At 56.4% G+C, this 11,495-nt stretch overlaps 1 protein-coding gene across 1 annotated transcript in view; it reads left to right on the forward strand.

Annotated features, from left to right (window-relative positions):
- Nucleotides 1-11,495, forward strand: part of SDK1 (sidekick cell adhesion molecule 1) — a 530,100-nt gene that overhangs the window by 497,928 nt on the left and 20,677 nt on the right. Inside the window, exons 38-39 of the mRNA XM_040455762.1 lie at nucleotides 273-398; nucleotides 9,256-9,420. Coding sequence (XP_040311696.1) covers nucleotides 273-398; nucleotides 9,256-9,420 — 291 coding nt within the window. The remainder of the gene's footprint in view (nucleotides 1-272; nucleotides 399-9,255; nucleotides 9,421-11,495) is intronic.

Consider the following 11,495-nt stretch of genomic DNA (forward strand, 5'->3'; position numbering starts at 1 on the left):
GGCGAGGGTGACAGGACCTCGGTTCACAGGGTGCACGCCCCACGCCAGGCACGATCCTGGGCCCGTTGCACAGCCCATCTCTGCTCACGTCCGGTCAACCCGGGAGGCCAGGGTGGCTTTCCCACGTCCGGGATGAGAAGACTGTGACAGAGCGAGGCTAAGCCACATGCTTGGGGAAGTAGACAGAACCTGGCCAGAGCCGCCGACCCCCTGTGGGATGAGGAGCCCCCAAGTGCCCACGTCCACCCTCCCCTGTCTCTTTCCTCCCGCAGGCTCCCCGGGGTCCCCCAGAGATGTCTCGGTCAGCAAGTCCGCCTCTGAGCTGACCCTGCAGTGGACGGAGGGAAGCGTGGGCAGGACTCCCACCACGGGCTACGTCATCGAGGTCAGGCCCTCAGGTAAGGAGGGGGTTAGGCGCCTGTCAAGGAGCCTGTTCAGCCTAGCGGAGGCGAGTGTCAGGGCCCTCCGGCCTCCGTTTGGCCTCTCTCTAAAGACGTGGAGACCACGAGGGCGACTCGAGGAAGGGCGAGGCACGTCCCTCCCTCCGCCGTAACCTCGCGGGCCTGAGATTCTCGATGGTTGGCCACAGTACACGTGCCTCAGAGCCCGGTCGTCGTCATCCTCAGAAACATGTACATGAAAACACAGGGACGCTTACAGACACTTGCGGCTCCTCGGGAAGATCCAAGAGTGTTTTGGGATGCTCGCCTCAGGCTCCGCCTGTTTGCCCCGACGGACAGAGTCCCGCTCGCTCCCGATCAGGGCACAGATTCCTGTCCACGCCCTCTGCCCCATCTTTTAGGCTCCCGAAAATGAGGTCTCAGTCCATTCCCTGCCCTATCTGCCCGAGGAGGGTTTTCGCTCTCTTCCTCCCGTTCAGCTGTAATAACGAAGCGTGGACGGTGCTGGAAGATCAATTTCTGCCGCGTGGAGTCGGCTACTACTCCTTGGAGCCATGGGGGCATCACCCAATGCAGAGAACACCGAGCACGTCCACTGTGGCCTGCAGGTGGTTGCACGTTGAATCGTGAGCACCTGAGCACGAAAATATAGGGTGTGCCAGGGCTGCGGGCAGAGAGCCCTCTGCCAGAGCCCACCCTCAGCGCCGGGCGTCATTTTAGCCGGATATTTAAAGAAGCTATCACACCAAGAGGGAAGGGCTGTGAAGTCACTTAGGACTGTGCCAGGTGCCCCTCCCCCATCAAAGTGCTTTTTCAGAGGTTACTCGTTGTAAGCACCTCCTAGAAACTTCCAGGTAGAAATCTGGCGCCCGAGACCCAAACAGGCCCTGTGAAAGGCAATATGTAAAGTTCTTCAGCCCCTGAACTCACACGTTCACCGTGCCGCCCCGAGGGGTCCTGGAGCTTATGCTGAGCGAGGCTTTCGGCCTGTTCTGGAAACGGAGGGTCGCGGATGGGCGACGGGCCTCCTGCGGCCACTGGGTTCCCCTGCCCCGTCCCTCTGAAAGCCGGCAGCCCCGAGAGCAGACAGCAGACCCTCCGCCGAGGACGCTTGATCCCACGGCACCTTCAGAGATTGGCAGGAGCCTCGAATACAGGCCTGGTTAGGTCTGGGCCCAGCTGAGGGCTGAGGAGCCTGCACGGACGGACCCCAAGGAAGGAAGTCGACCCTTTCTCCCCGAATCTAGGGAGAGCGTTCATTGCACAGGTTCCTTTGTGCCCTTTCAGGCTACCAAGGGCTCCTGAGAGAATTCGGGAGATCTGTGGACATCGCTCACCACCAACTGACCTTCAGCGTTTTCTTCCCTCACGAACGTAGGCGTGTTCGTGTATTCTGGCTGCTATGACCACGTACCCCGCACTGGGCGGCTTACCCCGCGGCACGTACTGTCTCCCGGTCTAGAGGCCGGGTGTCTGAGGACAGGCGTGGTGGGGTTGGGTCCTGTGAGCTTGTGAGCGGAGGTCTGCTCCGTCCTCTCCCCCGCCTTCGGGTGGTTTGCCATCAACCCTGGGCCTTCTTGGGCTATGGAGGGATTTCCCGCCCCCTCCCTCCCATCTCCACCTTCTCTCTGTGTGCCCTCCGGTCCCTGTGCCCGAACTTCCCCTTCTATGAGGACACCAGTCATACCGGGTTAGGGCCCACCCCCAAGACCTCACCTCGACTAATTACATCTGCAAAGACCCTCTTTCCAAATAAGGTCACATTCTGAGACATTGGGGATAGGACCTCGACCACGTGAATTTTGAGGGGTCACAATTTGACCGACAACAGTTGGGTTGAAACCGCATAAGTAACTTCCCAACCTGTGGAATTGTCAGCAGTAGAAACCACACTGGTTCCCATCCCGACCCGGCTGGGGTGGGTGTTTCACAAGGTGGTGGGCCTCGCCATCCAGATGTTCCCTGGAACTTGTGCTCCAGCGCGGCCCTGGAGGAATCCAAGCCTTTGCACCCCATCTTCCAAAGAACCACGGATCCCGACAGGTGCATCAAAAACCACACGTGACCCACACAGTCAGCATCCCTAGGACACAGGGTTGCTGTGAACCTCCAGTTCCCTCTGGGTAATTACAGTCATTAGCAGCATAGCTGGCTTCCTTCTTAGTTTTATTTTCTGCATCTAAAGCCGTTCTGAGAAGGGCTCCCTTCAGAGTCAGCAGATTGCCGGAGGGGTCCGTGGCACCGGGAGGAGACAAGAAGGCTTGTCCTCGGTGACACAAGTGGAAGACCTTTGCCAAGTCATTTCCTTCGGCCCGCACGCTTGCTCCCCGACAGAGTGTTAAAAACCCCAGTGGATGTATAGATGTGAGAGGCCACAGCGGGGTCTCTGGGGCGACGGAAACGCTCTGTGTCTGGACCATGTCGACGTCAGTTCCCGGTTGCGATGCTTCGCTGTTGTTCTGAGGGGTGATACCATCGGGGGACCCCGGATACAGGACGCATGGCATCTCTCCATAGTATTTCCCATAACCGTGTGGGGCTCTACAGTTATCTCAACATAAAAAGCTCCACTCAAGATTTTAAATTTTTTTTTTTTTAACGTTTTTATTTATTTTTGGGACAGAGAGAGACAGAGCATGAATGGGGGAGGGGCAGAGAGAGAGGGAGACACAGAATCGGAAACAGGCTCCAGGCTCTGAGCCATCAGCCCAGAGCCTGACGCGGGGCTCAAACTCCCGGACCGCGAGATCGTGACCTGGCCGAAGTCGGACGCTTAACCGACTGCGCCACCCAGGCGCCCCTCCACTCAAGATTTTAAAATACATACGTGTATCCCACGGACGGTGTCCTCTTCAGTCAAGTGCAACGGCACGTCTTTGAAATGAGCATTCTCATGTCAGATCGGCCGTGGGGAATGTGCCACAGCAGCAGCCAGACACGGGCGCAAGGGCTCGGAATCCTAACAGTGCAGAGCACATTCCGGCACCTTCTGAGGAAAGAGAAGGTATTGATCCTCAGACTTGCCTGGGGGGCCATTTAATTTCTCATCAGGTTATCAGATGCTCACGCGTCCACCGTAGCGAAGGAAGCCGGTGGCCTGTTGGCCAGAAGTGCAGCTTTAGGGAGTCTGCGAGGGGGTGTGTGAGGAAGAGCTGATCGGGGTGCCGGCCCGGGTCTCATACTGAGCCCCCCCCCCCACGGAGGTCCTCGGCCGAGCGGGCGCCTCCTGAGACCAGCGAGGCCCGGGGGTCGTGCCGCCACGTGGAAACCAACCCCCAGGGACTGAGACGCCACAGGAAGCTGGCCTGCAAGACGCCGTCTCGTTCAGCGGGCGCGAGAGATTTTGCCTCCCCTGGCGTCCTGCGACCGATTCCCCCTTTCAGAGCGTCCGCCCAAGCAGAGCGGCTGCAGGACTTCGCCGTCTTCCCGCGGAAAGGCCTCCTCCCTCCCGTGACTGAGGCCAGCAGCGACGCAGAGGCAAATGAAATGCTTTTATGGATTGTCAATATTTAAACACCTTGCTGGTGCCTTAGGGCTTTGGATCTCAGCTGCCATCTATTACAGGCCTCATTACACAACACATTAAACGCTCTATCTTATTTTCTCCACCGAAGCTCTCTGGCAAGACTGTCTCCAGGCAGGGGCGTGGGTGTCAAAGGGAGTGGGGATTTGGTGGACAGGCCCGGGTTTTCGTGAAGAGGCCTTATTTTTTATTGGGGGTGGGGAGGGCAGGAGCCACCCGGCACACAGGTGACACCCGGCACACCCCTAGGTATCTGGGAAGCCTGAGCCACTTGGCACTAGGTGGCCCCTGGAGCCCCCACCTGTCTGCCCGGCCTGCCGTCTTGCTGTCCAGCTGAGTCTCTGTCTCAACCCCCAGGAGGCAGGTGGCTGATCAGCTGGGTGGCTGGCACCTCGAGGTGGCCAGCGGGCTCGGGCAGCCCCCCTCACCCTTCTGGACCCTCAACTGTCACCCCTACAATCTCTGCAGAGTAGCTCACTGCTTCCCTAACGTGGAGACAGAACCAGACGGCGGCGGTGACATTACTGTCGGGCTGGAGCCCAGAGTCCGTCTTACTCTGGGGAAGGACAGTCAGGGAGTGCGGGCGCGAGGACAGCCTGGCCAGAGACACCTCTCTCTGGTTACGTGCACGTTTGCTCTGAATCCACGTTGCAAAGTTCCCTGGAAGGCGACGGAGACTATGCAGTGGGCACAGGCGGATGATTTATTTACACAAATTACCCCAAGGCATTTTACTGTGTAGATCACGAAACCTAATTTACATATTTACACAATAGACCGGAATGGCAGCAAGGGAACTATAAATATATTTTCCTCTCCGAAGCGGCCGTGAAATACATACTTAGGACGTACCCGGTGCAGACAGACATTGTATTGCCTTTTTCACAAGCAGCATCTTTAGCCCAGAGATGAGAGCTGGTCCCTCCTCGTCCCCATCCCCGATCTGGACCTGCCTCATCCACGCGGAGTCCCCCTGGGAGCCCCCCACCCGCCTCCCCACTCCCCACCGTCAGCCTCTGGCCGAGGGATTTTCAGTTGAACAAGGAACAAAATCAGTCTTTTCCCAAAGGTTTTAAAACCCATGGAAATTCCCAAGTCAGCAAATTCAGCAGGGGGAAGGAGCCGCGGGCACAGGTCCGGTGGCGCCCGGCCTGGCACCCACTCCCGGCCTCCTCACACCCACATCCGCTGACCGCCCGTCCGCCGGGGCTCCCTGCCGCCCGCTGGGCTCAGCCTGTCACGGGCCTCCTTTGCTTCTAGACATTCATCCCCGCTTGTCTCCCGCCTTACAACTGGATCAGATACAAGGGAATTTTTTTTCCTGCCCCGCGAGGTATTTAGCCTCATGTTTGAGCCCCACCTGCTTCAGTCAAATTTCGGACCGAGATTGACCACGGATACGACAGAAATGGCAGCGTCGAAGAAACACACGGCCGACAGGCGTCCATTTGCTCCGAGCCACAGCCTGACAGTCACGTTGTTGGTGACATGAGTTAGTGGAACCAGAAATCTCGGGCCCGTGAGTGACAGTTTCATTCAGCACGGAGACCCTGTTTAATTGTCCGTGAAATCAAACTTTCGTGCTGGCCTGGCATCCGCCTGAATACCTGCGGCACACAGCTCCGTTCTGGGCGTTCGAGGGATAAATCGAGCGACCCGCGGATGTGCCCGAGCTGGGCTCCGTCTCGATCCAGAAGAGAGGTGTTCGTGTTCCCACGTTTATTAGGACATCGTCTGGGAGCTGATGTGCCTCCCGCTGCCGGGGCGGGGGAGAGGCCGGGCTGCCCGTTCTGTGAGCCGCAAGCAGGCCTGTCGCGAGGCAGCAAAACCGTTCAGACCGGAAGAGGGTTCTTTCCACAAGGACCTTGACCATCGGCTGCTTCCCCGTGTCTGACGCACAGATAATGGGCTGCAGGCGGCAGAGACAAAGAGTTCACGTTCTTTCCCGAAACATGAGCCCGCTGAGGAGCCAGACCGTGTGTGTGGCTTCTTACCACCTCCCCCGAGGCTGGTGGGACCTGGGGTGTCTTTAGGGATAATTGCAAAGTTTCTCTCTCAGCGGTGCCCCCCCCCACCCCACCCCACGCTTAGCTGGTGGGGGCAGGATTGCTGTCCCTGGCAGGTGTTTGAGTGGCGAGAGTCCAGGGAGGTGCTCCCCCAGGTGTCCAGGAATAGGGGGCAGGCCCCGCCACACCAGTGTGATTTGGGCTCACTCCCCCGCCACGGGCCCCCCTCCCACAGACATCAAGACCACGCCCCCAGGAAGTCCAACGCCCCGGAGCCCGCAGAGGACACAGCACGGGGCATCAGCCATTCAGGGATGCAGCTTTGGAAGGTATCTGGACACAGGAGCTCCCCGAGCGCAGACGGGAAGGCAGGCCGGGGCCCCCTGAGCATCCCAGTGGGGGCCAGTCTCACCTGGGTCTGAGGGCTGGCTGAATCGGACCCCCAGAACCGCCTTTGGAACGAGCGAAGGCCCACACTGCTCTCAAGTGTTGATTGAGATGGAAATCCGGACGCTGGGGATTATCCCTATGCATGGAAAATCAGTTGCACAAACCTCATTATGGCTAATAGTTCTGTAATGTTATTTTCCCCCCTAATTTGTAGAGATACTTTTCTCCATCATTGATTTATTGAGATACTTAACGGCATAATACAAACGAGAAAAAAACAATCCACGGTGGGGAAAGAGAGTGGACGCGTTAACAGCTGCCAAGTTTTCTTACCCACTCATGATCACGATGTAAAGATCAGTACAGATAAATAGCCCTGTGAATTGGAAGCAAATTCTAAAATGCAAAATGTGCTAATTTTGGCAAGGAGGAATTAAGCAAAATAAAAATGTGAACATTTTCTTCTCGTAGTTCAGAAGGAAATTCTCTCGGCATGACTCTCCCTCCCCCAGCATTTTTCAGTGTAAACGGATTGCTATATAAATTGTTCTGTGTTGAGATTCTATATCAATATTTTAAAATGTTTTTATGAAAAATGCACACAATTCCTGGGGCTGTGACAGAGCGCTTAAAATAAAATGTGGCCTTTAGGTGACGGTGGAGGAAGGGGAAATAATTTTTTTTCTTCGGGAGCAGGAAAGCATTACAGAAACATTCATGCCAAAGACACTTGGAGAAGTCATTCCAGAAGAGTTCAGACCTGCTCTTAACAGTCTGAGAATTCCTTTCACACTTAGTCCCTGCACTGCAGTGGTTCAAGCAACATCCAGTTTAAAAGAGCTTATGTATTTTTTTTTTTGCTTGTCTTTTTTACAGCATAAAATTGTCTTCCCCTTTTAGAAGAAAAACACTGCAGGGGCACCATGGTGGCTCAGTTGGTTAGGCATCCTACTCTTGATTTTGGCTCAGGTCATGATCCCAGGCTCACAGGATCAGGCCCCGATTCAGGCTCGACGCCTGCTTAGGATTCGGTTTCTCTGTCTCCCCTGCCCCTCTCCCCCGTTCCCTCTCTCTCTCACACACAAAAAAGAAAAGAAACAATTCAGTCAGCATTTAAAGCGCTTAGAATAGTGACTTGCTCATAGTAAGTGCTAAATAAAATGGTGGTGGTTGTTTACTGAAAAGCTGATTGTGCTAGGCCCTGCAAAGTGCTATGGGGAGGTAAAGATGGATGGATAGAAGGATGGATGGATGGATGGATGGATGGATGGATGGAAGGAAGGAAGGATGGTGGAAGGGAAGGGAAGGAAAGGAAAAGAAAGGAAGGAAAATGGGTGGATGGATGGAAGGATGGATGATGGATAGATAAAAAGATTGATGGTGGAAGGAAGGAAGGAGAGGTAAGTGGGTGGATGGCTGGAAGGAAGGAAGGATGGATGGATGGATGGGTCGAAGGATTGATGGTGGAAGGAAGGAAGGAAGGAAGGAAGGAAGGAAGGAAGGAAGGAAGAATGGATAGATGGGTGGGTAGAAGGATTGATGGAGGAAGGAAGGAAGGAAGGAAGGAAGGAAGGAAGGAAGGAGGGAAGGGAGGGGAGGTAAGTGGGTGCAAGGATAGAAGGATGGACCACCCCAACAGATATTTATTGAACTCTTGAAGACTCGGAGGGCACCGTGGTGCCGAAAGGTAAATGTGAAAGAGTGCTCAGAAAGCCAGTTGGTGGAGGCATCCCCCTTGCTAAAGCGTAGGAGTGAGGTCAAGACGAGTCTGAAAGGGTGAAATGACTTGATGTTCCTCCGCACACTGCCCTTAGACTAGGAGCTGCTCGTGCGAGCAGAAATCTCACCTGATTCCCCGATGGGCGGAACAGCCCAAGCAAAGAGTGAGCACGCGAGTGTCTGTGGAATGAACGTGTGAATGAACGGGAGGCAGTGGAAGGGGAGGAAGGGGCCACTGGGGCAGAGCAGGGCTATAGAGCAGGGCACTCTCGGTGCCCATTATTTCCTGGTCATTGTCATGCAAACTCAGAACGAAAACCACAGCCGACAGCCACCCCGTGTGCAAACTTCAGCGTGTCGGGTGGTGGGGGGGACTTGGAGCTGTGGCTGGCCGGCCATTTTGACGTGATTAGCCATAACGGGCACCTCGGTGAGGAACGAGTGTAAACGTGAAAGTTGAGGAATAAATGATCATTGTGCTCTTTTTCTGCCCGTCCAGAGATTTGTGCCTTTAAAATCTCATTCACGTCCGTGCCTTCGTTAACCTGTGACTGTAAGGGCTTAATCGGTGCAAACTCTAAATCCTATGCAAACACAGACTTATACGCCAGCACCTTTCTTCCTGTGTACTGTTGGGCTAATCCACTCGAGCGCATCTGGCGTTCCAAGGTGTGTGAGCAGGTTGGTGCCAGATAACCCTCAGCTCTCTGCAAAGCTGTCCGCACGTGTGCGTGCATACTCAAACGTGCCTTTCCTCTCCGGACCTCCTGCTCTCTTTAAAGGATCACATACCTGTACCTGTAAAGGAAATTATAATTCACGAACGTTCTGGGCTCTGAGCCCACTTTTTACCAAGCAGCCTCCGTATATGTCCTCACATAATGCGCTCCTTGTGAGGCACTGTTATATATGCCAGAGATCCTACTAGAGACAACATCAAGTTAGAGAGCAGAGACGAGGCCTGGAATCTGATGGGAATGTGACAGGGCGAGGAGAATGTTCAGGAACATGCCATGACCACCCCAGGGCCTTGGCGGGGTCTCTCTGTTGGGGAGAGGGCTGACCTCGTCCCCAGCCTGGCTCCGTGCAACCCACCCGGGCTCTGGCTCTCCCGTCAGTTGCACCGCGCGAGGGCCACGGTGAGCCGGCCGCGGGACGGGCGCCAGGTCGAAGGCGGGAGAAAACCCTAACCTCTGCTCCTGTGCTGTGTCCTCAGATGAAGGCCTGTGGGACATGTTTGCGAAGGACATCCCCCGGAGTGCCACCTCCTACACCGTCAGCCTGGACAAGCTCAGGCAGGGAGTGACGTACGAGTTCCGAGTGGTGGCCGTGAACCAGGCGGGCTACGGGGAGCCCAGCAGCCCCTCTACAGCCGTGTCAGGTAGGGAGCCCTGCCCAAGCAGGGGAATCTCAGGACAAAGCCCTGTCCCCTGAGGGAGGAGAGGGAGACATGGGGCCGTCACAAAAAGACAGAGGACAACACTGTGCTTCATGTAGGCGGCCCCGCCGAGGGCCCAGGGAACTCGGTGCTGGGGAAGCGGTGCATGGGAGCCCGTGGCACCACCACCAGGCCCCCCGACTGCCCTTACGATGTTCCGCTTGAGCAATCCTCAGTTTTTGTCTCACTTTTCCCTAATCGGAGGCCTGTGCAGGAGTCAGAGCAGTCCACTTGGGCTGAGCAGTGCCCTCGGGGGTGAAGGCCGCCCTGAGCCCTCCCATGAGCTGCAGGCTCCTTATGGTGCAGACTTGTGTGATGCCTAAAATGCAAAAATCGCCCCAGCAGACGCCCCTGGGGAGTGTCTTAGCGCCGGACATAGGTTATGACTGATGGGGGGGCCTCGGGGACGTGAGCCCGTGCTGGTCGCCACCCTGTAGGGTGAGGCCCCGGCTCCACTCTGGGTGGGAGAGGTGAGGTTTCTTTCCCAGAGCTGGACAGACTAGCCGCCGTCACCAGCCATGTGGCCGGGGGTGTAACACATGGGGAGAAAGTGACCGCCAGGGGTCAGGAAGGGCTTCTCAGAAGAGGGCGTCTGGGTGGTGAAGGGTGCACAGTGGGGAGGGCACAGGAGAAGGAGGCAGCACAAAGTCTCAGACGGCGGGGGGGCGGGGAGCTGCCTTCAGTCCCAGGGTTACTGGGGGTTGCTTGGAGAACGCCCCCCCGGGGGCTCCACAGCGGATCCCCCCCCCTCCCCTGTCCCGGGCAGCCCAAGTTGGGAGCCCGCTCTGGAGGGATAGTAGGGAGCCAGGTGAGGGCGATTCAGAAAAGAAGTTGGCCGTCCCCTGCAGGCAGGGTCACCGGCAAGGCCAGAGACCCAGACGGGCGTCCCTACGGTAGGAGAAACGTGTTTCACGTCCCCTGCACGTAGGTCTGTCTAAGCTACTGACTGCTCTTGTGTCGCTGAAAACACCTCTCATGTTTTGCCTTTGGACTTGCCGTTGGACAAGGATAGTGTCCGTGGGCGCACTCGGGCCCCCCAAGTCCCGGTGGCCCGTGAGGGAGTCTGCCTGGAGGAGACATGGCACCCCGCCGGCTTGTTTAACAAATCAGACTTTAACACATCAAATTTTTCTCATTTCCTTCATTTTCCTCGTGAAAAATTTACTACACCCCCAAAAAGAGAGACTAGAATAAGGAATCCCTGGACACTGTCACCCCAGTTCCCCAATTCAAGCCTCTCTTGGTTCACCTGTGGAAAGTCAACATGAAGCGGTTCCAAACGCACAGAGACTCTGGTTACACACACACACACACACATACACACACACACACACACACACACACACACACACACACACACGGCCGATGGCAAAAGCTGGTTCCTACAGGAGAACACAGCGCTCCTACCCTGCTGTTCATGGGGTCTGTGACCGTGCTGTTTCTCCGAAACCCCCCGCACCCCCTCGCCCACCGTGGCCACCGGCAGGACTGTGCTCGGCTCCCTTCACCCTTCAGACCAGCCAGCAGGCGGGGCCGACCGCAGATCTGCCCCGGGTGAGAATCTTGCGGGCACCGAGGCCTTTCCTTTCCAGGCCCACCTGGGCCTCTTCCGCTGGGCGGTCGGCTGGGGTTTGTTGGCGCATTACGTGGGGGCCCTAACGTGCAGCCTGAAAACCACTTACCGTGTCTGGACTCCAAATGCTCGCCAGCTCCCCGGAACCCCTGTGCTGTTACATTATCCAAAGTCAGTCCCCCTTTCTCAACCCCAGCGCACACCCATTTTTCACCTGCCCAGTGAGAGATTTAACACAAGGTAGATGTGTTTGTTGTGGATTTCGGTGGCTGGAAGGTGGACCTTGGCCTCACCCGTAATAGGCTTCCTGTTCCCTCCGAACCCGCTCTCCGGGGAGGACCCCGAGGCCATCCGGCACCTACAAGAAACAGTGCCCATTGTTCTGTTCTTAGTAAACAGAATAAAACATGATCAAGAAGGGTATCCTTCTGGGGCGCCTGGGTGG

This window comes from Herpailurus yagouaroundi, unplaced genomic scaffold (assembly GCF_014898765.1).
Source record: "Herpailurus yagouaroundi ecotype Mexico unplaced genomic scaffold, PumYag 216, whole genome shotgun sequence".
Lineage (NCBI taxonomy): Eukaryota > Metazoa > Chordata > Mammalia > Carnivora > Felidae > Herpailurus > Herpailurus yagouaroundi.